General features: G+C 50.9%; 1 protein-coding gene and 1 pseudogene across 3 annotated transcripts; one reads left to right on the forward strand and one right to left on the reverse strand.

The window, feature by feature from the left end:
• Window positions 1-892: 892 nt before the first annotated feature.
• On the reverse strand, window positions 893-16,212 carry STK11IP (serine/threonine kinase 11 interacting protein). 3 transcript variants are annotated; one of them, XM_032401340.1, is made up of 25 exons: window positions 16,149-16,212; window positions 15,894-15,979; window positions 13,454-13,659; window positions 13,191-13,265; window positions 12,808-12,903; window positions 12,323-12,430; window positions 12,129-12,200; window positions 10,927-11,053; window positions 10,612-10,715; window positions 10,381-10,476; window positions 10,104-10,145; window positions 9,773-9,919; window positions 9,490-9,574; window positions 8,640-8,921; window positions 8,245-8,450; window positions 7,815-7,931; window positions 7,537-7,714; window positions 5,374-5,604; window positions 5,174-5,277; window positions 4,099-4,196; window positions 3,826-4,004; window positions 3,516-3,597; window positions 3,195-3,265; window positions 2,455-2,702; window positions 893-1,866 (listed from the first exon to the last, which is right to left on the reverse strand). In XM_032401340.1, exons 2-25 carry the CDS (start codon window positions 15,952-15,954, stop codon window positions 1,717-1,719), a joined length of 3,165 nt encoding a protein of 1,054 aa, XP_032257231.1. In that variant the 5' UTR covers window positions 15,955-15,979; window positions 16,149-16,212; the 3' UTR covers window positions 893-1,716. The 3 variants fall into 3 exon arrangements, with proteins under 3 accessions (XP_032257231.1, XP_032257220.1, XP_032257240.1); XM_032401329.1 differs by having other exon boundaries at window positions 8,245-8,474; XM_032401349.1 differs by lacking the exon at window positions 10,381-10,476 and having other exon boundaries at window positions 8,245-8,474.
• On the forward strand, window positions 15,953-27,937 carry LOC116637808 (annotated as a pseudogene).
• Window positions 27,938-27,959: the final 22 nt, after the last annotated feature.

The following is a 27,959-nucleotide window of genomic DNA, read 5'->3' on the forward strand; positions in this document are numbered from 1 at the left end:
TTTCAAATCTCTTCCTACCCTTAGTCCTTCAACTTAACACCTTAAGATTGGCATCTTTGTTCTCTACAGTTCAGAGGGAAGGAGTGAAAATCACCCACGAATTAATCCATCACCTAATATCTCACTACTTCAGATACATACGGTCCATCCGGCTTGCCCATCCTGGACAAGTGGAGGATTATGAAGGGCTGGGTGGGCCAGGCTCCCTCCGTGAGTGGGGCAGGGCTCAGAGGCCCATCAGAGACAGGGAAGGGGAGGCAGTGAGGCTCCCTGGTTTGCAGACTGCCCTGGCTGTGAAGTCACATGAGCCTGGATGCATCAGGGCTCCTCCCTTTACTGATGTGACCTTGAACAAGTCATTTAACTCCTCTAAGCCTATTTCCTATAACAAGATGCCACTCCCTTCCCAGGACCCCCGTGAGCAGCAGAGACCATCATTAGGCACTTGGCTCAGCACCTATCATGTAAATGCTCCGTAGATGAGAGTCACCCCAAAACCACACAGCAGACTCAGCCAGAGCCCAGCTTCTGGACTCAAAGGCAGCCTGACTTGAGCCTCCAAGGCTCCTTGCCCAAGCCTTCCTCCCAGGGCCTCTCTACACAAACCTGTAGGTGCCACTCCTCCTGCTATGTTCATTTTCAGGTGCAAAAATCAAATCCCAAGTCAGGCTTGCTCAAGTCAGGGTGGGAATTTATGCAGTTAGGACCCTTTCCATGGCTCACTGTTTGATTCAAATTAGCTTAAGCTAAAAGAAAAAAAAAAAAACAGGAAGGAGTCTCCTTTAGTTAACATAACCTGAAGTCCCAGAGGCACCTGCCTGCAGGCACAGCTGGACCCAGGAACTCCAAAGACACCACCAGGACCCAGCCCTGCGTGCTCCCACTCTGCCACTCTCTGCACGGCTCCGCTCTCAGGAAAGCTCCCCTGCCGTGGCTGGCAGCTCCAGGCTTACCCTCTCTGCACCCCTCATGGGGAAAGCGCACCTCTTTCTTGGGTGCTCCAGCAACCAAACTGAGCCATGTGAGCACCCCGGAATGGGTCACTGAGGCTGCGGGGACCGAGGTGAAAGCATGGGGTCCACCTGACCAGGCCGTCGGGCTGCGTGAGGCAGGGCTGAGAGGAGGCAACCACTTCCTCCACAGCCCAAGTCCACACCCCTTCTCCCCAGACACCCCCTCACTGAGCGCCAGTGGCCGGAGGTCCTCAGTAGTGCCCAGAACCGAACTGGTCCAGCCATTTATTCGGCAGCGATTTCCTCATCGGGCCCCCGTAACAGGCACAGCTGGCTGAGGCCTGGTGCCCATGGGCCCGGGGTCCCACTTGCTCCCATCAGCTGCGGCAGAGGGGGTCTGGAAATGGGGGCTCACAGGACCGACAAGGCTGGGCTGTCCACTGAGGGAGAGCTATGGGCGGGGCGGTTTCTGCTAGAAGAGGTGAAGGAATGGCAGGCGGCCTGAGTGTCACACGGAAACTCTCCCCATGGCATCCAAAAGGGAAACACTTTTATTGATACCTGAGAAAAAGTGCAGGAGAAACATTCCTACTGACCATGGAGCCTGTCCCCTTGGGCCAGACCAGGCCAGGCGATGTCTCTCAGCCTGCCCTTGAGCCGTGGGTCGTCTGGGCCTCCCGGAGAAGTCCGCAGCCAGAGTCCGGGGAGAGAGAGCTTCCGCAGCCATGGCTCCCGAGGCCAGAGCGGGCTCGGCACGGAGGCCTCACCGATCGAGATCTAGGGTCTCTTGGGTCACAGTCCGGAGTCCGATGGAAAACAACTCCTCCCAGGGCTCCCGGATCCAGGCCAGCAGGGCCGTCAGCTGCTCCGGACACACAACACGAAGGGCCCAGAAACTCTCCAGCCGGGACACCTGGCAGAGCAAGTGGCAGTGAGGGGAGACTCGCGGAGGACCCGCCACCCCTCCTTGCCCCAAGGCCTGCTTCCTTCCCCAAGCCTGTGCCCCTCCACAGCAGACCCAGACTTTGAGCTTCTGAAGCACAACACTTACTGAAGTCACCCCCAAACAGAAGGCTTCCACGTTTACTATCTTGTTTCTTTAATCCACCCTGTTTTCTAGAATGTAAGTTCTGGAATCAACTCCAAGGAACTGGTTGGAGTTCAATTCCTGGATTGACCACTTGTGATCCAGGCAAACTGGCTAATGCCCCCAAGCCTCAGTTTCTCCATCTGTAATAGGCCTAAGGCGGCTGGGAAGAGCAGAGGGCTGGCACCGGGGGCCCATCCAAATGCGAACGCCTCCCAGCTAACACCAGCCTGGCCCCAGGCCCGCGGGCTTCCACCGCCCACAACTGCCACCCTCTCTCCCTGCTGCTCCTCCACACCCAGCGAGCACCCCAGCTCCTCACGCCCCACTTCTGTGTTCCTTCCACCACAACTACCCATCGCAATTCCACACTGCCGCCCCACCTCTCTCTCTCTCTCTCTCTCACACACACACCTCATCGTAGAAGACCAGCCGCAGGTCCCCCGGGGCCGTGCGATAGAGCAGCACCGAGCTCAAGCTGCTGAGAGGCCACTGCTCCCTGACGCGCACGGAAGGGCCCAGCCCCAAGGGCAGGCGCGTCTCAGAGGCTCCGCCGGGTGCTGCAGGAAGAGCGGGCTCTGCCTGGGAGCCTGCAGGGTCCTCCTCTAACAGGTACAGGGTGGACAGCGTCACCAACAGAGACACAGGGCAGGTCACAGGGCCTGGAGGGAAAGAGACAGGGCAAGGCCCAGAGTGGAAAGCCACAGAGGAGCCCAGCTCCCCGGGCAACCTCCCGGTGTCACTCGAGAGGGGTGAATCACACCCTGCCAAGGTGGTCACAGGGGGCCAGGCCTCTCCCTTTTCCAAACTCCAGGCATCTCCAGCCTCCAAAACCTCTGAGGCCCAAGACAAAGGGAACCTGCCCCCCACCCAGCCCATGAGAAAGATCCGCTTGCCTCCTCTGACCGGATTAGGTGGAGCAGACCCAGCCCATCTGCTCCCCATCACAGAAAGCCTGCACCCCAAAGCAAAGGTCTCTGAGGACCCAGGAAACCTGCTGGCCCCACTAAGAGAGGCCGGAAGACCGAGGCTGTCACTGGGGTGTGCCTGAGAGAAGTCCAGATTCCAGAAACTGAAAATGCTACAAGGGCACAGAGAGGCAATGGGGGCACCTAGCCAGGGGCCTGGGGCAAGACAGAAGACAGAAGCCTCACCTTCCACCAGGAACACCCGAAGGTAGAAGAACAGAGGCGGCTCGGAGGAAGTCTCTCTCTCCAGCAATGGCCTGGGGGGAAGGAGTGGTCAGCCAGGGGGTGGGAAATACTGAGAGGGGCAGGGAGGAGGAACCAGGGCGGGAGGTGTGGGCATGAGGACAGGCCGGCCCAAGTGCTCAGGGCCCAACCGTGGCTGGGGCATGAGGACAGGCCGGCCCAGATGCTCAGGGCCCAACCATGGCTGGGGCTTGCGGAGATGGCCCGGGCTCCGGGAGCGGCTGTCTGGCCACCAACCGTGGCCTCAACCTCCTATCCGCTCACCAGAGGCGGTGCTTCGGGGTCACCTCCTCCTCTGTGGCACTGACGCTGTTCCTCCAGCTGGGGGGCAGAGCCTGTAAGACATCTGGACAGAGCCAGCCAGGGACAGGGAACCTCAGAGACTCCATCTCCTCTATCCTAACCTCTCCACCTCTCAAGACCTTCCTGACTTCCACATTTCAGAAACCTCTAAAGGGGATGTGTCCCATTACCTGTCTGTCTCCACCGTGGCTGCCAGACGTGGGCAGCTATGACCCCTCGGCCCCCACCCCCCCTCCCCGCACCTCCCTTCCCTCTCTCTTCCCTCTCTCACCAGTGAGCTCGTCTAGAAAGGCCCGGCAATGCTTGGCATCTCGGGGCAGCAGGACACAGCTGCCTGCCCCAGCCGCCCACTCCAGCCGCAGGCTCTGTCCCGCCAGCCCCAGCTCGATGCCCCTCAGGTCGTGCAGGGGAACGGCCAGGGCTGGCTGTAGCCAGCTGGCTGGAGGCCCACTGTGGAGAGGGAGGGCCAGAGTGGTGGCAAAGAGTGAGCGGCGTGAGACCCCCAGGGAGCCCCACCCTGTCCCTGACGGCCCCACTCGCTCACCATATCTCCCCTGTCACCTTCAACACATAAAGCCTGCGGTCGGACACCACCACGAGACACACAGACTCCCCAGGGTGGCCTGCCAACACCAGTGGCACCTACGGGGAACAGGAAAGAAAGAGGGGACAAGGAAGGCGGCTGCCGGGCTGACAGCAGAGTCACCGTGGCCCGACCCTCCCCACTGCTCATGCGTCCGGCCTCGCCTGCCACCCCCCTGCACCCTGACCCGCAGGCGGGCTCGGCGGGTTTCCCTGCCTGGCATCGTGCCCCCTCCGACCCGCCCTCCACACTCTGCCGGACTACCGTACAACAAAACCAACTGGCACTCCCCTGCCTCCGGGGCTCCCGCGGCCCTTGGGATCAAGTCCAAACTCCCTGGCAGACACTTGAGGCTGCCCCTGAACTGGCCCCTGCCTGCCTCTTCAAACTCCTCCCAGGGCCCCTGCCCCCTCCCCAGCCCACCCCCTGCTGTCCCGACAGCAACAGTTTCTCCCCACTAGCTAGCCCCTCTCTCAGGCCCCCGACACAGGTGCTGCTTCCTTTCCCCAGACCATCCCCCACCTTCTCTAGAACTCATCTTTCAAGCCCTGGATTAGATCTTAGATCGGCTCCCCAAGAAGGGGAGGCTCCGTCACTCAGGCTGGATCCGATGCCTCAGCCTGATTCCAGCACTTTCCTACCTCACAATCGTCGGGTTTCTCACAGCAGAATACAAGACAGATGGCGAGACGGATTTACTCGAAATCCTAGTGTCGTGCAGATGCTAGGTGCCCGCAGAGGGACCGATAACACTGGGTACTTAGAGCGGTGACGGGAGGCCCCCTGTGAGTGCCATGGGCGCCCACCGACACACCCCATGAGGTAGGAAGCACTATCCCCGCCGCGGAGCGGCAACGACAGGCTTCGCCATATCAAGGACCATGTCCGTAGCCACACTGCGAGTGACCGTGGGAGCTGAAACCGGGCGCCTGACCCGGGGCTTCCAGAGCCCCTGCGTTGACACGGTTTGCTGTGGGGGACACAGCGGGCACTCTGGCCAGGGAGGGGCGCAGGGCAGCGCCAGACCGGCACAGACCTTGAGGCAGCACTGGAACTCCTCCTGGGCGTCAGCAAACACCTCGACATCCAGGAAGAGCCGGAGTCGGTGGTCCACAGAGCGGAGGCCGTGGCGCTCAGGGGCTAGGGGCGAGCCGTGGGCCGTCAGCCTGCCCGGGCGACCACTGCACTCTTCCGCCTCCCTGAACACCACCTCGGTCCCGTTTCACCTCTACTCACGGGGACTGAGGCTCCAACCGTGGCGATCTTGGGAGACCGGCGCCTGAGATGGGGCCCCGTCAGCCCTGCTGCTGTGGTCACTGGGGTCAGGAGGGTCACGGACGGCACTGGCCGTCTGCGAGGGAACTGGCGGTTGTTCGTCCTGTCTGTGCTCCCCGTGGCTGGTTCCCAGGGACCGAGCCAGGAGAACCACATGATCACTACCACAGTTTGGACACACAGCAGGAGATTCTGGAAGGAAGGATGAGCACAGTCCCTGTGAACCCCGACACACAGCACCACAATCCCCCCACTGTGTTCATCATGCTCCCCACCCCCTCTCAGGTTCACCTTGGCCAACATCTCCAGCTTCCTATGCTCCCCACCATTCCCAACACCCCCCTCCCCCCACTTCCTGGGCAGGCCAGTTAGTCAACCGCTCTCCATCCCAGTGAGGGAGGAGCAAACCCAGACCCATGGCCCACGACCTCCTCAAAATATACCCCATCTTCTTATTTCAGGCCTTCTCAGAGAGAACCAAACTGCTCTGGGCCCCTCCCACAGCCTGTCATGTGCTCTGAAGCTCCACCAGCCACGTGTGAAGGCCCCAAACCAACAGATCAGGACAGCAGGGTGCCACGTACGGGTCCAATTCCAGGCTCCGTCACTTAATAGCTGTCATCTAAGCAATTATGACAAGTCACCTAAGCTCTCTGAGCCTGGTTCCTCCTCTGTAATAGGAGTGATGACAGTGCCTGTCCTATAGGGTCATCAGGATGGGTGAACGGATCAGGTAAAGAAAGAATCCAGGTCGGGGATCGGCAGCGAGAGAAGGAACACTTTGAGCAGCTACAACGGGCATATACTGGACCCTCTGACAATAGAATTAAAACTCTCTGGATCCCAATTTGCAAATGAGCAAAGCAAGGATCAAAAAAATGACACACCCGGGGGGCGCCTAGGTAGCTCAGTCGGTTAAGCACCGAGCTCTTGGTTTCTGCTCCGCTTGGGTCATGATCTCAGGGTCATGGGATCAGCCCCAAGTCAGACTCCACAGCCAGCGCAGAGTCTGCTCGAGATTCTTTCCCTCTCCTTCCCACTCTGCCCCGCTCTTGCTCACACGCACACACTCTTGCACTCTCTCAAAATAAATAAAATCTTAAAAAAAATATTGGGGCACCTGGGTGGCTCAGTCCGTTAAGTGTCTGACTTTGGCTCAGGTCATGATCTCGGGATCCTGGGCTCCAAGCTCAGCGGGGAGTCTGCCTGTCCCTCTCCCTCTGTTCCTTCCCCTGCTCATGAGCCCCGCTCCCCGCAAATACATAAAATCTTAAAAAAAAAAAAAAAATCGGGGCACCTGGGTGGCTCAGTCAGTTAAGTGTCTGCCTTTGGCTCAGATCATGATCCCAGGACCCGGGGATCAGCCCCCCTGTTGGGCTCCTTGCTCAGCGGGGAGCCTGCTTCTCCCTCTCCCTCTGCCTGCCACTCCCCCTGCTTGTGCTCGCTGGCTCTCTCTGTCAGATAGATAGATAGATGAACAGACAGATAGATACATAGACAGATACATAATTTTTTTAAAAGTCATGCATTTCAACATAAATGGTATCGAGAATATTTCTTTTCTCTTTAGGATCTTTAAAGACATTGCTTTCTGACTAATCTACAGTGGAAAAATCTCTCACTTTAAAGAACAGAGTGTGAGGAGATGCCATGAGGCACCACTTGATCTCAAGTAGCTTACGAGGTCAGTCAAGGCGGGACCACCTCAGCCAACTCGAAAAGCATCTTACTTAACAGCCAAACGTGCTCAGAGGACAGCACTACACCCGATACTGCAGTGAGGGCTAAGGAACTTTTATGGAGTTTCTAAATTATCAGCCAAAAAAGTGGAAAAAGCCTTCAAGTTATGAAAAAATAATAAGTATGTTTCAACAGTTAAGGAGATCGTATTTCCTAACTTTTAGAGAGAGAAAAAAGAAAAGGATCTAATTTCTTCTTTTGCTCCTGTCATTTTTTTTTTTTTTTAGCAAATGTATCAGACAGTTTTATTTTTCCTCCAGAGAGAAAAGTTGGTCCCCACTCCTTCCTTCCCTGGGGTGCCCCCTCTGTATTCCCTCTCTCAAAGCCATTGTCTCTGAAACGGTGGGAGTCCCATGGACAGAAGGTCAAGGGCAAGGCGCATACCTGTCTTTTGGAACAGAGGCCTCCAGCCTTCCTCACCGTCTAACCCCAACCTGGGCTCCTCTGGCTTGAACTCATGGCCACAACGTAGACACTGGAGTCTGCCCCGCAGCAGGTCTCTCGCTTCCCCAAGCTCATGCTGAGATGTGGTGGCTGCTGGGGTCAACACAGCAAGCAGCTCCTGAAACAGGGTGGGCCAGACACAGCTGTGAGCAGTGGACCCTGGCCCTCGGCCCTTCAGGCCTCCCCCGGTGCCCTGACCTCGCTCTAGGCCCGGTTACCTGGAGAGCTGCGTGGGCATCGGGCTCCAGCACCACATAGCGACGCAGCTGCCGGTCAGGGCAAATGTAGGAGAAGCGCAGAACAAGGACAGGGGCCCCGGGAAGCGGATCTGAGCCCTGCGCACAGAGGGGATCCGAGAGATCTGGGTGATGCTGACAGTAGGGAAGAAAATCGTAGCTTTGGATGTCATGAAAATGCTCTTGCTGACATCCACACTCTAGCTTAGCAGCCCTACTCCTCAGCTCAGCCTTCCAAGCTGTCTGGGGCCGTGCCTTCGCCCCCCACAGCTCCCCTGCTCTGCTCCAAGTACCAACGAGAGACTGGGGAAAACTCACGACCCAGCGCCTGGTACCCAACAGCTGTGCTGTCCCAAGTGGCTCCAGCAAAAGGCCCAGCACCTCTTCCAGGACCCCTAATGCCGCCACTCACCTCGAGCACTGCCTCATGCTCGGTCTGAGGCTCAGGTTCCACCTCAGCTGCCTCTAGGCTCTGGAGCTCCAGCCGTGCCAGGGTCCGAGCTGCCTGGAGTTCCACCTCGAACAGGTGGCCGGAAGTGACCCGGAGAAAGCATTCCCTGCCCCGCACGCCCTCGGGCCCCTCCAGGGGACACACCAACATGGGGCGACACAGTTCCACTGAGGAGAGACCAGGAGAGCAACCTGTAAGAAGAGAGAGGTATCCCCGACTCCACCCTCCCACGGGGTGGCCCTCCATCCAGAAGGGGTCAGCTGCCCCAAGTCTGGGTTTTCCCAACTCGCCCAGATACACCACCAGCACCTGGCCCGGTCTCCCTGGCGGCCACTGAATGAGCACTCGGTGCTCACCTTCCACTTCATCCTGTTCCTCCACCTCCTCTTCCTCCCGGGTCTCCGGCAGGAGCCTGACCTCCTCTGCCATTTCCTGCAGTGACTCCTTCTCTGGGGGTGGAGGGCCGGGCACAGACCCTGGGCTCAGGGGCAGTGTGCTGAGGGCAGGGGTCTCAGAGGTAGCCACAACAGAGGTCCCGGAGGTCTCCAGGTGATTCCTATACTGCAGCCAGTCACAGCCAAACCGTTCCCGGAAGCTGTTCATGAGTTCAAGTTCCCGATGCTGCCGCACAAACCTCCCTGGGCCGGTGAGGGGTGCACCGCTTAGCAAGCCCGTGCCCTCACCACGACCCCCAACGACCCCAGCCTCTTCTGCAACTGCTCCCTGGGGTGAAGTCTAAAGGTGTGTGATGTGATGGGGGGTGGGGATCAGAGGGAGACTCAAGGCTTCCCCTCAGCAGCATGTCTCAAAGCATGTTCTATGGAACGCCGTGCCCACATACAAGTCAGAACCACGCAGCATACGCTGCTGGGGAGATTGGAAATACACGGGAGCGAACTGGAGGTCCTGAGATGTCCTGGGGGGAGGACGCCTACTTAACTCTGGTTAGCCCAGCTTTTCCCATGGGATCCTTTCAGCAAGTGACCTCTCGACATCCCACACAATTCATGTTCCTTTAAAAACACTTTGGAAAATGCTACCCAGGGGTGGTCTCCTTTTTCCTTAAACTAGAAAAGAGGAAAGCCTAAGAGGCCCTCTACAACGCTCTGCTCCACCTCAGACAGAATCCCTCCTACCGTGAAGACTGGGGCCAGAGCCTGAAGACAGGACTTAGGGCAAGGGCAGCTGGGGCCACAGAGGACTTACCAGCTGGGGACGGGTCCAGAGTCCGGGGCTCTGGGTCTGTATCGCTGGGTTCCGAGATACTTGCTCGCCTTACACGGACTCGGCTCTGAAGGTGGACACAGGACCGATGCTCTAGAAGAGCCGGGGCCTCCCACCCTGCCGTCTGTGGCCACACACTCAACCTAACCCAGAAAACCCCACCCACAAGCAAGGATGAGGCCTTTCTCTTCCCAGCCCATCCACAACCCAGAGCCCCCAGAAAGGGACCCAACCCCAGGCGAAGGTGGCCTAGGACACTGTTTACCTTAACCTTCCGGTGCGGATGCTGGGCTACAACGCCCCCTGAGGAGATGCTGTCACTCAAGTCAGGGCCGCCTGAGGTTTCGGCAGTACTCCCCGCTGACCAGGGCAGAGGTGGGGCCGAGGAGCCAAGCCCTGAGGATGTGGAAGTCTGGCGTGTGACAACGGGAAGGAGAGCGAGGCTGGAGCCAGAGATGCACCTCTGCCCTACCGGCCTAGCCAAGGGATGGGCCCTACTTTGTAGCTGCCCAGAAAGACCCCCACCCCGGGACCCCTGTCATGTCCTCCCAAATCATTCCTGGATGGCCCACCCCCAGCGCTCCCCGCACACTAACCTGAAAGTCAGTCAGTGACAAGACTTTCCCATCAAGAAGGAACTGAGCAAAGATAAAAGGGGAGGGGCTGCGTCGGTGGCGGGGTACCTGCCCACCCACCCAGGGGAGCCCTCCTAGCCCTGCAGGGACCAGCAGGCTCGGGGCGGGGGCAGCCTAACAAGCAGGGGGGCCAGGGCTGCGGCCCCTCACCCAGGGCTGGGGTGGGGGGCGGATGACGGGGCAGGGGGTGGGACAGGCAGGACAGGGAAAGCAGAGCGGACAGGAGAAGATCGCTCACACCGCCTGCAGCGTCCCTGGCGCGGGGTGACAAGTACTGGGCAGTGGCCGCTCGGTGCGCGGGGTGGAACCACAGAGGGTTCCCCTCCAGGTAGAGCTGAAGGGCAGGAAGAAGAGACTGAGATGGGCCTTGGGCCTGCCTGTGTGAGGAAGGGCACTCACCGAATCAGCCGGGGGAGGGAGGGAGAGGCGCAGAGCCGGCCCCCAGGTCCCGGAAGCACTGAGGACCCACCTGGCGGAGCTCAGCCAGCAGCCACAGCGGCGCCAGCTCCCTGTGGCCTTCCAGCAGGTTGTACGCCACGTCCAGGAGCCGCAGCTTCCTCAGCTGCTCCAGGCCTGGGGTGGAGGCGAGCAGGGAGGAAGGGCATATTGGGGGCGGGGGGCTGGTAAGAGCAGAAAGACCAGCCTGGGCACCTCACACCTACCCGCAGGCCCACCTGAGGCTCTGGAGGCATGCGGGTCCCAGGCTGAGTCTCACACTGGCCCTCTACCCTCCATGTTCACCCCACCCTCTCCTACTCCCTGGCCCCCCACACTCCCCACTCACCCTGCAGGCTCCGGAGCTCATTGCCTCGCAGTATCAGGGTCCCCAGAGCAGCGCCCGAGGGTCCCATTCTTGGCACCAAACGCAGGTGGTTATAGGAGATGTCCAGATGGCAGAGCTCAGACAAGTCCTGAAAGGGGGTGGTGACAAAGATTCTCTCCTTGACCAGACTCTAGCCGGGCTTCTCTGAGCCTTCTTTTCAAGTAGGCCTCAACCTTAGCCTATAAAGACTGCATACTCTCTGCACAAATGAGTTCATCCCATCCTCCACCCCCCCCACCAAACGTTAACAGAATTGAACAAATCCTAGCATAGTTCCTAATAGCTCAAGGCCACGTCCTTGGGAAGACAACTCCAGCCCCTTTACCTTCCCTCCTAGAAAAACCCAAGGCTGCCAGAAGAATTTAGTTTGTTCCAGCCAACAGCTGAAGACAGAACCCCCGTCTCCCAGCCTCTGTAGGAAGGTAGAAGGCTAACTCTGGCAGGCGCCAGTTAGCAATCCCAGACCCAGATGGATTTCATATGGACCAACACCCCCTTCCTGCTTTTTGTAAATTTCCACTTCCTTGACTTCAGAGGTTTAAAACTGACTAGTTCGGTCAACGAAAGAATCTGCTCAAGTCCCTGCCTTCTCCTGCCCACTCCCTCACTATGCCTTTAAAACATCCAGTAATCTCTGCACAAATCAAATTTGAGTTTAGTTTATGCTAAAGTTTATTACAAATTAAAATGGTTCTACTACTGATTACATACCACGATAGCTTATTACTACTGCAATAGTGTGTTACTAAAATCTGTTCTCACCACAGTAACTACCATCCAACTTTGTTTGTCCCTGACAATAAGACTTGGAGAAGATTCTTCCCCATCATCCCCAAGCTACCTTTTCTGAGCTAGACACCAGGCTAAGTAACATCACACAACCTCCATGACCACTCTAATACTATAAAAACAGGTACTCCTAGGATTTCTGCTTGACCAGTTAAGAAACTCAGAGCTTAGTTTGTCCCAAGTCACACAACAATTTAGGAGTTGAGATTTGAACACCGGCTTCTCTTACGCTACAGCCTGAGTTCCCCAAGAGTACTGCCTCCAGGATACAGCCCCACCTGGGGGAGGTGGGGGACAGGTCCAGGAGAGAGGGTCAGAGTGGGATGACCAGAGAGCCAAGTGGGGCCAGCCCCAACCAGCCTGCTCACACTCACCATCAGGAAGCCCTCGCAGTCCTGGACTTGATTGTGGCTCAGATTCAGGAAGCGCAGAGCTGACAAGAGATGCTGGGGGGCGGGGGGAGATGGGAAAAGCAGCAGAGAATCAGACACCTCCAGGCAGCCAGCTGGCCCTCCTCCCTAAGGGCCCCCCGTCTTTCCCCAAACCCCCTTCCCTCTGAGGCACTCACCAGGGAGCTGTCTAAGGAAGTCAGTGCGTTGTAGCTGAAGTTGGCAGAGAGCAGAGCCAGCCAGGGCAGGGCACAGCAGAGGTCACCACCGCAGGCTGAGAGGAGCTCCTAAGATAGGGTGCTCCATTACCTCCGCTGTCCCCTCCTCCCCGCTCCAAGCCATTGTCCCCCAGCCATTCATTTGTTCTCTATATACTAAGCTTGGTCTGCAGAGACAGACTGAAGGCAAGCCCAGGGCCCTGCCCCCAGGAGTCTGTTGTGGGAAGAATGTGGAGACGGATACAAGAATACTGAATACAAGATGGCAGGTGTGACCATAAACGACAGACAGGTACACGGCACTACGGGAGTGCAGCAGAGGGGGCAAGGCCACTGTCTGAAGGGAAGCGGGAAGCAGGGAAGGCTGCAAAGAAAAGGGAACGGCAGAGCTTGGTCCTGTATGTCCCTCAGAACAGGGATCTGGGCCCAGCCCCCATCCTCCTTACCTCTAATGCCTGGATGCTCCTGCTGCAAATCAGCGTTTCTAGCTGGGAGTAGATGCCACAGAGGCCACGGAGGCAATGAAGAGGGACACCTCGGAGCTGAGAGGGAGGGAGGGAGGGAGGGAGAGAGGGAGGGAGGGAGTGAGACAGAATTTCACAAGACAGAGGCTTCACCTCAATTCCTTCTTTTATGGGGAGGGAAAAGATGACAAATCCAACTATGGTTCAGGGAAGCGTTAAACGGAAGAGATGAATGCCACGTTACTGCAGAGCAGTGGACACACTCAGGCCTGGCCCACCCACCAAAGGGGGGCCACCGCTTTCCCCATTCCCAAAAGGTTGCCCCAAACGGGGCTTTGTGTGCCAGCACCCCCAACACTCCATACCTCCAGCTGCCGAAGGGACTTGAAGGGAAAAATCTTGATGGGCCCAGGGAGGCCAGAACCAGGGACGTGGACCAGCTAAAAGAAAAAACCTCATGTCACTGAGGCCAGCACACCTCCCTTTCCTTGGCCTCTCCCCACTCACACAGCCACCCACAGCTCTCACACCCTCTCCATCTGGGCCCTGCTGACTTCTTGCACCCATGCCCCCACCCCCCCAGCTCTTGGGCTCTTCGTACATCCTACTCCATTCCCACTGCAGCGACCTTGAGTGAAAGAGTTTTCTGCAGCACATCGAAGAGGAACTGAAGCTGGAGGATGACAGGGGAGTCGGCAGGGTGAGAGGGCAAAGCCACAAAGCCTGTCTGGCCAGGGCCCCATGGCCCCAGGTGCAGCTCAAATACGTGGTTCAGCTGCTGCAAGGTGGCGGTCAACAGGCTCAGTGTGCTACAGCCAGACAGGACCACGTCACCTGCAGGGAAAGGGGCAGACAGGAAGGAGAACATAACAAAGGGGTCTTCCCCTTTATTCTGAGACTCTGTGAACCCAGGATACACCCACTCCAATCCATACGGTAGATCTCCCACTGCTGGGGTCATACTGTCTCCTCCCTCCTCAAAAGTCTTCCACAGCTCCCCTCTATCTTCACAAAAAGTCCTAACTCTTCAGCCTGATGACAGGAGTTTGTGTTCACTACAGCCAACCAACTTTTCCGAATTTTCTTTCACCATCTGCTCAAGAGAGTCTGGTCTACTCACGGTGCTGGGAATACAGTCAGCTCAGTTCACAGATTCCTCATTTTCTGATACATTCCCTTCCACTCTGCCCAGCTCGAGACTATCCTCCTCCAGGCAGGCTTCTCAGTGTGTAACACTGCTGCCCTTTTATGCTATAATCACTCACTTTACGTACAAGTTGGTTGGGTGTTTCGCCTTTTTTTTATGTAAACTCTATGCCCAACGTGGGACTCAAACCCACACCCCCGAGATCAAGAGTCGCGTGCTCCATTGCTGAACCACCCAGATACCCCATGTACTTCATCTTTACTTCTCTGATTGCAAAAGTAATATGCACACTTATAGAAATTTTCAAACCATCCCAAAATGCATGTCATAGAAAGAATAACCACTCATTATAGTACTGAGGTATTATTCTCCATCTCCGTGTTAAAATTGCTCTCTCTAATGAGACTATCATCCTTGAGGACATTTTTGATCACCCTGGTACCCACCACTGCACCTAAAACGTACAGCTATGAGGTAGGCATGGAGAAATATTTTTTTTACTATTTTTTTAAGACAATGATAGAGCCGAAACATGTTACAAAAATATTACAGATAGGTACCCTATATTCTTCACCCAGTTTCCCCCAATGTTTACATTTTATGTAAATATCAAAGTCAGGAAACTGACATTGGTATGTACCTATAGTTCTATGCCACTTTTTTGTCATTGGTGTGGATTCCTATAACCAACATCACAATCAAGATACAAAACTATTCCAATCATCATAAAAATCTCTCGGTACCTCTTACAGTCACACACACACACACACACACACACACACACACCATCATCCCTAACCCCTGGAGCACCAGGTCAGATTTGTGCTGAACAAACAGATAAATCCTACAACCTTACATGAAAGATGTTCCACGTGCTAGACACTAACAATAGATGCGGACAGGGTTCAAAGACTCTCCCCACCCTCAAAGAGCCTCTTAGTGTAGAAGAGATAAAATACGTACACAGTTAATAAAACAAGCCAGAAAGTAAAACTGCTCTAAAAAGAGATTCCACAGACACCACCAGTGGGAGTAAGGAGTACGGAGTGCGGGCAGGCGGCTAACATTAATCAGGTGGTATGTGGCAGACAACTTTGTTACCTCATTTAAACTTCATCAGAATCTCCTAAAGAGAAGCACTACTGACCACCCCTTAAAGAGATGGAAACTGGGGCTTGGAGAAGAACACTGATTGAGCTTACATAGATGACAGGAAGTTGCTACTTCTGTCTGATCTCAAATCAGGGCTTGTTCTACCACAACTAATGTCAACCACACATTGAACCACTGTGGCTCCACTGTGCCCAGGCACGGAGAGAAGAAACTGTTGTAACAATAGCTACCAATTTTGAGCCCTTACATATTATGCAAACATCGTCCTAAATGCTTTACATGGGTTAAAATTAATCCCCACAACAACCTTCCGAGTTAAGTACAATCATTATGCCATTTTCCTGCTGTGGAAAACTGAAGCTCAGAAAACTTAAACAACTTCGCCACGTTTGGAAGAGTTGGGATTCCAACCCAAGCGCATCTGACTCCAAATCTCGTGCTTTTAACTATACTAAGTGCCTTGCCACAGAGCAATGATTATGCCAGTCCCGGGTCTCCAGAGATTTACAGCCAAGTAAAGATCACTTTCCTCTGAGAGTTTCAGAGAACGCATTGAGGAAGTGGCACTGGAGTTGGGTCTCGAAGGATGGCTAAGGTGTGAAATGTCAAAAAACAAAGGACCCTGCAAGCAACGGCACCAGAGAGAATAAACTTCAGAGGAGTAAAAAAAAAAAAAATGAATTGACGCCCGAACCCTCGTAACCTTAATCAGCTGTAACTCTATGTTTCCTAAGGGGGAGAGTGTCTCTGGAAGGCAAGGTGCACCCGCACCTTGCCCCAGCCCCAGATCAACCGCGTATCCACTCACCCGACTCCCGCAGCAGCCCCGCGAGCTTCCACACCAGGGAGTCCCGCTGGGCGGTCGTCATGGCCACGGGACGCTGGGGGCGGAGCCTGGGAAAAGAGGAAGCGGAAGAGCCTCAGGTGGGGGGGTGGTACCAAAAGCCCAGGACGTCCGCGCAAACGAGGGCTCGCGGGGAGAAAAAAGTGAGAAAGAGAGCGAGGAAGAGCATCCTCCCGGGTACCCTTTCGAGGAGCGTAAGGCCTGGCCCCCCAGACTGACCTCCTGTGTGCTCCTCCCACCAGCTCTGCAGTCCGGCACCTATCAATAATGGCCAGGAAGTCCCGCCCCGGAAGGAAGGCGGGTAGGCGGAACAACCGGAAAGCACGGCTGCGCTGCCGGAAGTCACGACCTAAGTCGTGCTTACGTGCCCGACGGGGGCGGGGACGGCTTGGTGCGGACGGGGCGGTCCCTCGGCAGTCGGTCCTGCTGGGGCCAGAAGGTGGGCCCCTTCATCCCTGCTCCCACCCCCGCCCGGCTTGTGGGCCCCGCTCAGCGTGGGTCTCCCGCTCGGCTCGGCAGGGCCCCTCCAGGCCTGTGAGGAAAACCTGACTCGTTGTTTGCAGACTGGGCGGGGAAGCACTGTTTGGAGCAATGGGATTTTCTCTCAGTGAGGAAAGGACTCGGCCAAAGCGAACACTCGTTTTCCAATTAAAGGAAAGCGTGTTCGCCATATGAAGTTTTTTGGTATCTGCTGAAGGAGCTGGGGCTTGCCAAGGTGCCACCTCTCGAGTTACCTTGAGACTTTTTCCTTAATGTCCCTCCAAACTCGTTGTTCTTTTTTCCTTCGCTAGTGTCAGACTCACATTGCGATTGGTAATGCCTCACGTGTATCCAGTGTTCTGCTTTTTGTGTTTCCTTTCATAACCCCTGAATCCAGAAATTGTTACGCCGGGTTTGAAAATGAGAAAGCATGTTCCCAGAGGCGAGGTTCCCTGCGAAGGTCGTTCAATTAGTAACCAACTTCGTCAAGACTGCCAAAGTTTCCTGGTTCCAAGTTCCCGTTGTAGCTTTCACCTGGCTCCCAGTCAAAAAAGGAGGCCAACTACTGAACTAGATTACGTAAAGAAAAATGTAGTTTCTCCTTCCCAACAGGCCTAGGGGCAGCCCTTCCCCAACCCAGTCCCTGTCCAAGCGTCCACCCCCTACCACAACGCCTGCTGCCCTCTGTCTAGGTTCTCCCTCCCACCCCTCCCGTGAAATAAAGTCTCCTACCCCGAAAAAAAAAAATGTCTTTTAACAGAATTTGGTTTTCAAGGAGAGTTGTTTTTTTTTTTTTTAATAAGTGCTTTTTCTACAGAGGGAAATCAAAATGAATCCTATGCCAGTTGAGGGTAGGAATATAGTTATCTTTATCTCAAGTTGCAAAATTTGAAGGATCTTATTTTCTACAGTCAAAATATTTGAAATGGCAATTTATGTCCCTAAACCACACAATTTAGCGTTTATGGGATACTATGTGATCTGAGCCAAAATGAAGTAAGTAGAAGCACATCGTGAACAGCAAAGCAGTAGGGGCTCAATATATTTTTGTTGAATTATTAATCCCAGAGCAGTGATGATTGTTGGCCCCTGTTTATCAATCACCTGGAACTAGGAAGGGAGGGTTCTCCCATACCATTTCTGCCAACTCTAACCCTCTTAGGCAAGAGGAGACAGATTGTTTTGAAATTCCTGGCATTACGGAGCTTTGAAATCTGTTTAAGGAGTGTCTCCCCAGCCTGTAGATTCTGAGAATTGCTCCACTCATATGGATAGACCCTGTAGCCAGATTTGTTCTACATCACTTTGCTTCCCAGAAATGTGAGAGTGAGACAAAGAGAGCAGCAAAGAAAGCTATAAACTACAGAGGGAGAGGAAAACATCTACTCAGAGAAGCAGCACAGAGAAACTAAGCAGTTGTTTCCAGGCCCCCTTGTGAGGCCCACTCCCCCTTCTGCCCTCAGGCTGCAGAGGACGCCTTGGCCACCTTCCAAAGAATTCCCACCCAACTTTTTTTTTTTTTTTTTGCCTAAGAGTGTATCTCTGTAAATTGCTACCATTAAGAACCTTGACTAATACAAAATCTTTTTTAAAAATTAAAGTCTGAAATGGAAAAAAAAAAATTATCCCATTCGCTGAAACAGGAAAAAAAGAGAGAGTATATACCTGGAACATTTTGAGAAATATATGAAGAAAACCCGAGAACTTTAAGGACATTAACAATGACCTAAATAAATGAAAAGTCAAAATGTTCCTGATGAGAAGATTTGATATGATGATGATGTCAATTTAATGCAATTTCCATCAAAATCCCAATGGGGAGATTTTGGAACTTAACAGGTTGATTCTGAAATTCCTCTGGAAGACTCACATGAGCACAGCCAAAACATTTTGAGGGAAAAAAAGAGTAAGAGGCACTAATAGGGGCCTTGCCTTAGCAGTAGCAAAATGTCCTGTAAAGAAAGCAGCAGTAACCACAGCAGCATGATACTGACAAAGAGGTAGACAAAAATGGTTAGATCAATAGAGCACAATACAGGAATAACCATGATTACATGGATTTTTTTTTTTTTTTGCTATATGTGATCAATTGACTTTAATGATACAAATAATGAGTTGTTCAATCGTTTGAGGACAATGAGCTGCCCAAAAATAAAAAATGCTCCGCTGCACCTTCCAAGCATATGACTAAAACCTCCCAGCACAGCACAGACCTGGTATTAGAGAGGTACAGCTCATCCACCTCAGGCTTCACTGTCATGTTCGTAAGTGTGAGGAGAGCGGTGAAATGTAACCAGCTGTCACTGGTAGCACCCTGACTCCTTTAATCTCCCTGGGGTAGCCTCTGCAAAATGCTTGTGATCAAAGGGGTAAGGAAAGGTGAGCTGGTTACCAGCTTAGGCAGCAGGGGTGGAGTTCTAGAAGGGAGGAAAGAGTCGTCATACAAGAATGACAAAGTCAGAGGGACCTGGGTGGCTCAGTTGGTTGAGTGTCCGACTCTTGATTTAGGCTCAGGTCGTGATCTCGGGCTTGTGAGATCCAGCCCCTCCTCGGGCTCCATGCTTGGTGGGGAGTCTGCTTGAGATTCTCTCTCTCTCCTTCTGCTCCATTCCCCCCACACACACACTGGTGCTCTTTCTCTCCTTCTCCCTCTCTCTCTAAAATAAATGAATAAAATCTTAAAAAAAAAAAAAAATGACATGGGCGCCTGAGTGGCTCAGTCATTAAGTGTCTGCCTTCGGCTCAGGTCACGATCCCGGAGTCCTGGGATCAAGCCCCACATCGGGCTCCCTTCTCTGCAGGAAGCCTGCTTCTCCCTCTCCCACTCACCCTGCTTGTGTTCCCTCTCTCGCTGTGTCTCTCTCTGTCAAATAAAATATTTTTAAAAAATAATAAATAAATAAATAAATTTTTAAAAAATGACATGGGCTCCTGGGTGGCTGTCGATTAAGCATCTGCCTTCGGCTCAGGTTATGATCCCAGGGTCCTGGGATAGAGGCTCCCATCAGGCTCTCTGCTTGGCAGGGAGCCTGCTTCTCCCTCTCCCTCTGCCTGCTGCTCCCCCTGCTTGTGCTCTCTTTCTCTCTGCCAAATAAATAAATAAAATCTTAAAAAAAAAAAAAAGTTATCTACCAGAGAATACAAACCTCAGAGTCCTGGTCCCGCTTGCTTCTGATACCTTTGGAGCATGCAGGCCCCTAGACTGTTGCCCACAGGGGAACAGAAGTAACAGTTCCTTATTAAGACATGAGCCATCATCTTAGATCCGGACCTCACTGCTGAGGTGCTCCAGCCTCCTGCAGCAGACCAGATGATGCAGACCTAAGGATGCCTCCAAAATGAAAAGTTCACACTTGAAATTGAGTTGTGGGTCGGGAGGGTGAAATTAGATGATCTACTTGTTTCATTAACTAGGTATCTTCATGGAGTGGGAAAAGGGGGCAAATGGAAGAGAATGAAGAGGTGTGAATTATCACCTGCAAAAACAGAGTTGTGTTAGAGGAGTTTGCGCTCTAGGGGCGTCCATGTGCCTGGCACGGACAGCCCCAGGACCCAGTGGTCAGAGGCAGTTCTTGCCACATAAGTTACCACACATTGATTCTCTTGGCTCTGCTACCAGACCTAGCCACAAAAGACTGCCCAGGAATTGGCCTGGTTACCAGAATCAAACATATGGAACAAATCAGCAGCATTACAGGAGGTCTGGCATGAGAACGTGCATTAGACTGTGACCAAGTGAGCCCATCAGAGCCTGGTTCCCAGAGAGACTGACACAAGGCACACGAAGGGAAAGCCAGAGAAGCAGAAGCCAATCTCAGCTCGGGATTAGAGAAGCCAGGGCCTGAGAATGGCTGCCTGAAAAAGAAGCAACAAAATAAGAATATCGCAGTGACCCAGCAACAGCTCGGAAAGCCCAGCCTGGGGAATTTTGCAGTTCTGCAGAAAATGAACTGAGGGAGTCCCTGGGTGGCTTTATAGTAAACCCAAGGTCATCTGAGAGTGCCTTTAATTCTTTTCATTGTCTCTCCTGGAAACCTCTGGGATCATAAGGGAAGGGGTTTCAGAAGTGCTGTAAGAAAGATGGGGACCTTGTGGTTCAAAAGAGATGAACCAAAAGCTACATCCCTCATTCAAGCTGCTTGGGAAAGCACAGAAGCTGGCTGGGGAATGGGGATGGAGGCCCCTGGGAGAAGAGAGGAAAGCAGCAGGATCCTGGAGAGCAAGAAGGCCTGTGGGCAAAGTCGGGTACATATGTGACCCGTGTCTTCCATCCCAATTCTTCCTGCACACAGGCTGGAGAGCGGAGGGCCATGGTCCACAGCAGGGGAGGGAGCTGCAAGTGTAATAGCATAAGACACGCAATGGGGGACAAGGAAAGCCAAGAAAAGTTGCGATCAAAGGGCTTCGGGTGTCCAGGCCCTGGGGAAGGGGAAAGGTAGTGGCTGCTTTGCAATCTTACTTCAGAAAGTGAGAGCAGTGGGGCGCCTGGGTGGCTCAGTCGTTAAGCGTCTGCCTTCAGCTCAGGTCATGATCCCAGGGTCCTGGGATCAAGTCCCGCATCGGGCTCCCTGCTTGGCGGGAAGCCTGCTTCTCCCTCTCCCACTCCCCCTGCTTGTGTTCCCTCTCTTGCTGTCTCTCTCTGTGAAATAAATAAATAAAATCTTAAAAAAAGTGAGAGCAGCCTTTCATTCTCTCATTCATTCCACAAACATTGACTGAGCCCTGACTGGGTGCCAGATCCTGTACTGGATTCCCAGGAAATAAAGGAGACAACAGTATGGCTCTTGTTCTCTAGAAGCTGGGGGTAAGGTGGAAGGACAGACACCCACAATCACATTTCAACATTGTGTTCACTTCCTGTTGTTGCTGTAACAAATTACACCCAACTTAGTTGCTTAAAACAGCACACATTTGTTATCTTACAGCTCTGAAGGTCAGCAGTCCAAAATGGATCTCACTGGGCTAAAATAAAGGTGTGGGCGGGCGGTGTTCCTTTCTGGAGGCTCCAGGGCAGAACCTGTTTCTTGTCTTTTCCAGCTTAAAGAGGCTGCCCACTTTCCTGGCCCCCTTCTATCTTCACCCCCAGCGGTGGCCAATTGGGTTTTTCATCGCATCAATCCCTCTGACACTAACTCTTCTTCCTCCCTCTTCCACATTTAAGGCCCCTTGTGATTACATCAAGCCCACCCAGATAATCCAGGATAATCTCCATATTGTAAGGTTGGCTGTTTGGCAACTTTAATTGCATCTGCAATCTTAATTCTCCCTTGGTATCTAGCATAACATTTGCACAGGTTCCAGGGATTAGGACACAGACATCTTGGGGGGGAGGGAGGAGGCCTTTTATTCTGCCTACCATCAACATGATGAGTGTTATGGTATAGATAGTTCCAGTCCAAGATTGCAAACAGAATACACGCTGTAGCCTCTCCCTTCCATCCCAGCTGGTTAGAAATGAAAACATACAAAAGATAAAAAAATAAGTAATATAGAGGCGCTTGGCTGGCTCAGTTGGAAGAGCATACAACTCTTGATCTCGAGGTTGTAAACTCAAGCCCCACATTGGGTGCGGAGATTACTTAGAAATAAATCTTAAAAAAAAAAGTAATATAAATTCATAATCACCCTGGACGACAAGGAGAGCCCCTGGTGGACCAGAAGCCATGAGAATTCCCTAAAAGCTGGATGGCAGGTAGGAACTGGTCAGAGAAGAAAACCACGGCCCAAAATGTGCAGAGCAATCGACTGACCGCCACAGGAGTTGAAAACAGCACCAAAATCACTCCAAGGCTCAAAGAGGGTGGATCCTGGGAGCTTTGGGGCTCAGAAGTCACCAACAAGGCACTGATGACTCAGGGTGCCAAAATAGGCAGCACCAAGCATGTTAACCAGCCCCCACACACTCCCCCTTCTTGTCTCCTGGGGCCGAGAAACTCCAGCAAGCTACCTGCCTCCAGGTGAGAGCAGTGGATATGAGATCATTAGGTGAAAGAAAGGACCTTGTTCCTCATAGCTGGTGACACCTAGGAGGAAAGGGAAGCACATTTGCGGAAGATGAGCGGCCAAAATTCTCCCCCATCAGTATATGCCTCCAGCCAGTTATTGACAGTGTATCACAACGTGCACCATGCCATTGTCTCATCCCCCTTTTTGCTAAACAGCACAGAAATGGAGAGCGCAAACAGTCTAACAGGAAATCTCAGATAAAAGCTGAGTTTCTAATGAGCAATTATCAAACATAAGAAGAAAATCAACATCTTGAAAGAGCTATCAAATCCAGCGTAGAGAAGAACTTTCACCCAGTGAAATCGCTCATAGAGCAAGAACAGGACTTCAGAATAATTATAACATTCTTGGAGGCAAAAAGATAACACATGCATTTAAAAAAAAAAAAACTGAAAAACTGCACATGATTGTGAGACAACAAAAACGCCTCAACAGAACCACCAAAATGGGCACTGTTTTTGTATCATGTGGTACAAGACAAAATGCAAACATGATTATTCATGTACTTATTTCATATTCAAAATATGAAAAATTGAACATGATTATGAAGCAAAAACCCTTCAATGGGACAACCAAAATGAGCAATATGTTTTTGTACCACACAGTACAAGACAAAATACAAACATGATTATTCATGTACGTATTTCATATTCAAAATAGGAAAAATTAAACATGATTATGAAACAACAAAAATCCCTCAACAGAACAACCAAAATGGGTAATATGTTTTTGTATCACACAGTAGAAGACAAAATATGGGAAGTATTTATTGAAAGGAAAATCTAAGATATATGGAGGACCAATCTAAAACTTTCGGTATCAGCTAATAAGAGTTCTCAAGTAGAGGGGTGCCTGGGTGGCTCAGTCGGTTAAGCGTCTGCCTTCAGCTCAGGTCATGATCCCAGGGTCCTGGGATTGAGCCCCGCACCGGGCTCCCTGCTCAGCGGGCAGTCTGCTTCTCCCTCTCCTTCTGCCCTTCCCCCCACTCTCTCTCCCTCTCAAATAAATAAAATCTTTTAAAAAAAAAGAGTTCTAAAGTAGGAAATAGAATGTGAGAGGAAGTTTTTATTTTTTTAATTTATTTTATTCCATTTAAATTCAATTAATTATAGTGTATTATTAGTTTCAGAGGTAAAGTTCAGTGATTCATCAGTTTTATATAACACTCAGTACTCATTACATCATGTGCCCTCCTTAATGCCCATCACCCAGTTACCTTATCCTCCCCAGCCCTCTCTCCTCCATCAACCCTCAGTTTGTTTCCTTTTTTTTTTTTTAAGATTGTATTTATTTATTTGACAGAAAGCGAGCACAAGCAGGGGGGCAGCGGCCAACAGAGGGAGAGGGAGAAGCAGACTCCAGCTCAGCAGAGAGCCCAACTTGGGGCTCTATCCTAGGACCCTGGGATCAGGACCTGAGCTGAAAGCAGATGCTTAACCGGCTGTGCCACCCAGGAGCCCCTCTGTTTGTTTCCTACAGTTAAGAGTCTTTTATGGTTTCTCTCCCTCTCTGATTTCATCTTGTTTTATTTTTCCCTCCCTTCCCCTATGATCCTCTGTTTTGTTTCTTAAATTCCACATATGAGTGAAATCATATGGTATTTGTCTTCCTCTGACTGACTTATTTCGCTTAGCATAATACCCTCTAGTTCTATCCACATCATTGCAAATGGCAAGATTTCATTCTTTTTGGTGGCTGAGTAATATTCCGTTGTATATAGATACCACATTTTCTTTACCTATTCATCTGTCAATGGACATCTGGGCTCTTTCCATAGTTTAGCTATTGTGGGCATTGCTGCTATAAACATTGGGGTACACGTGCCCCTTCAGATCACTACATTTGTACCTTTGGGGTAAATACCCAGTGGTGCAATTGTTGAGTTGTAGGGTAGCTCTATTTTCAACTTTTTGAGGAACCTCCATACTGTTCTCCAGAGTGGCTGCACCAGCTTGCATTCCCACCAACAGTGTAGGAGGGTTCCCCTTTCTCCACATCCTTGCCAACATTTCTTGTTTCCCGTCTTGTTAATTTTAGTCATTCTGACTAGTGTAAGGTGGTATCTCATTGTGGTTTTGACTTGTATTTCCCCGATGCCAAGCGATGTTGAGTGTTTTATCATGTATCTGTTGGCCATTTGTACATCTTCTTCTGCCCATTTCTTGACTGGATTATTTGTTCTTTGGGTGTTGAGTTTGACAAGTTCTTTATAGATTTGGATACTAGCCCTTTATCTGATAAGACATTTGCAAATATCTTCTCCCATTCTGTCAGTTGTCTCTTGGTTTTGTTGACTGTTTCCTTTGCTGTGCAAAAACTTTTTATCTTGATGAAGTCCCAATAGTTCATTTTTGCCTTTGTTTCCCTTATCTTTGGACATGTGTCTAGCAAGAAGTTGCTGCAGCCGAGATCACAGAGGTTGCTGCCTATGTTCTTCTCTAGGATTTTGATAGATTCCTGTCTCACGTTTAGGTCTTTCATCCATTTTGAGTCTATTTTTGTGTGTGGTGTAAGGAAATGGTCCAGTTTCATTCTTCTGCATGTGGCTGTCCAATTTTCCCAACACCATTTGTTGAAGAGACTGTCTTTTTTCCATTGGATATTCTTTCCTGCTTTGTTGAAGATGAGTTGACCATAGAGTTGAGGGTCCATTTCTGGGTTCTCTATTCTGTTCCATTGATCTATGTGTCTGTTTTTTTGCCAGTACCATACTGTCTTGATGATGACAGCTTTGTAATAGAGCTTGAAGTCCGGAATTGTGATGCCACCAGCTTTGCTTTTCTTTTTCAAAATTCCTCTGGCTATTCGGGGTCTTTTCTGGTTCCATACAAATTTTAGGATTATTTGTTCCAGCTCTGTGAAAAATGTTGATGGTATTTTGCTAGGGATTGCATTGAACGTATAGATTGCTCCGGGCAGCATAGACGTTTTAACAATATTTGTTCTTCCAATCCATGAGCATGGAATGTTTTTCCATTTCTTTGTGTCTTCCTCAATTTCTTTCATAAGTGTTTTTTGGTTTTCAGAGTACAGATCCTTTACATGTTTGGTTACGTTTATTTCTAGGTATCTTATGGTTTTGAATGCAATTGTTAATAGGATCAATTCCTTAATTGCTCTTTCTTCTGTCTCATTGTTAGTGTATAGAAATGCAACTGATTTCTGTGCATTGATTCTATATCCTGCCACATTGCTGCATTCTTGTATGAGTTCTAGCAATTTTGGGGTGGGGTCTCTTGGGTTTTCCACATAGAGTATCATGTCATCTTCAAAGAGTGAGAGTTTGTCTTCTTTGCTGATTTGGATGCATTTTATTTCTTTTTGTTGTCCGATTGCTGAGGCTAAGACATCTAGTACTATGTTGAACAAGAGTGGTGAGAGTAGACATCCTTGTCATGTTCCTGAACTTAGGGGAGAAGCTCTTAGTTTTTCCCTGTTGAGAATGATATTCTCTGTGGGCTTTCCATATGTGGCTTTTATGATATTGAGGTACGTTCCCTCTATCCCTACACTATGGAGAGTTTTAATCAAGAAAGGATGCTGTACTATGTCAAATGCTTTTTCTGCATCTATTGAGAAGATCATATGGTTCTTGTCCATTCTTTTATTAACGTAGGGTATTACATTGATTGATTTGTAGATGTTAAACCACCCTTGCAGCACAGGAATAAATCCCACATAGTCATAGTGAATAATCCTTTTAATGTACTGTTGGATCCTATTGGCTAGTATCTTAGTGAGAATTTTTGCATTCATGTTCATCAGGGATATTGGTCTGTAATTGTGAGAGGAAGTTTTATTCAAATAAATAAAAGAGAAAAATGTCCCAGGAAGAAAGAAAACCATGAACCTTCAGTAGGAAAGAGTCCACCAAATGCCAATCAGGATCCTTTTATAAAACCAAAGTGCAGATCTATTGTGACGCAGTTGCAGATGCCAAGTATGGAGGAAATCCTGACAATTTCCAATGAGGGGGAAAAAAAGATGAACTACAAAGTTATGACCATTGTATTGACAGGAAGTCTCCCATTGAAAAGCAGGGGCAAGAGAAAAAGAGAGAATTTTTAAAGTTCAGGGGAAAATATCTTTTTTTAATGGAAAAAGGCCTTTATTTTTTATTTTTTTACATATTTTTAAGGAAGCTCTATACCCAATGTGGGGCTCGAACTCACAACCCCGAGATCAAGAGTTGCATGCTCTAACAACTGAGCCTGCCAGGCGCCCCAAGAGGAAAAATCTCTTTGAATCTAGAATTACATACACAGCCCAAACATCATTCAAGTGTGAAAATAAAAGGACTTTTTTAGTTGGGAGGGGAGGAACCAGAAGTTTAACACTTACAGACTTACTCTGAAGTAAATGTAAAGGAGGCTAGATCAGCACTAAGAAAAAATGAATCCGAGAGGAAGAAGTGAGGAGGCAAAAACAGTGGTAAACGAAGACTTTAGTAAGTTCATTCAAACTAAAAAGTAGGAAAAAATAGGCACACAGGCACACACAGGAAGGAGGAAGGGAAAAAAGAAACAAAGGATAAGAGTGAGGGAGCTGGCTGGAGAGGGCTGGAGGATAAGAGAGGAGGTCTACAGGGCCAAGGCCCCCGAGCACACAGGATTTGCAGAAATTTTTTTTCTTAAGTAGGCTCCACACCCAAAGTAGGGCTTGAAGTCAAAACCCTGAGATCAAGAGTCATATGTTCTACCGACTGAGCCAGGCAAGGGTCCCAGAATTTACAGAATGTAATAAGAATGGGAAGACCTGGGGCCCCTGGGTGGCTCAGTTGGTTAAGCGTCCGACTCTTGATCTCAGCTCAGGTCTTCATCTCATTGTTGTGAGTTCAAGCCCCACATAGACCTCCATGCTGGGTGTGGAGTCTACTTAAAAAAAAAAAAAAGTGAAGACCTTGCAAAGAAACCTAAAAACAACCAAAGTGATGATGTATCAAGAAATAAATTCGCCTTGGCAGAATTAGTTAAAAATGAAATGAAATGCAAATCTTCCAAATGTGACAGACCTACAGTTACAGTCTTTAAAAGCACATGCACACCACCTCAAAGGTTTTCCTGCTATTGGAAATATGTTCCCTTGGTTGAGGTGCTGCCCACCACATCACTCCGTTGTAAGGTTCTATGCAAATGAACATGAGTACAGGGGATCACATGTAATTCAACCTTCAACTGGAAAAATTGTGAATGAACTTTTCAAAGAGGCAAGGGAACATGGGACTGTCCCTCTGAATGAAACCACAAGAGCTTTGAGTGATGACAAATCAAAGTCATTTGCATGTGGAGGGTACAGAGTGGGGCATTTCTTTCGTAAGCAGTCTGACTACATCTATGGAGAAAATCAGCCACAGGATGTTCAGATTTTGCTTATAACAGTTTCAGCAACAGCTTCAGTTTAGATGATGGGGAGCTGAAACCATACAATGACCCAACAAATGCTCAATTTCTGGAATCTGTTAAGAGAAGGGTGACTCTGCATGTATGCCTGAAATCCAACAACTTATATTAGAAATCCTTTAATGTGACATTACTGCTGGCAGAA

This window comes from Phoca vitulina, unplaced genomic scaffold, assembly GCF_004348235.1.
Source record: "Phoca vitulina isolate PV1807 unplaced genomic scaffold, GSC_HSeal_1.0 scaffold1, whole genome shotgun sequence".
In the NCBI taxonomy this organism is placed as follows: Eukaryota; Metazoa; Chordata; class Mammalia; order Carnivora; family Phocidae; genus Phoca; species Phoca vitulina.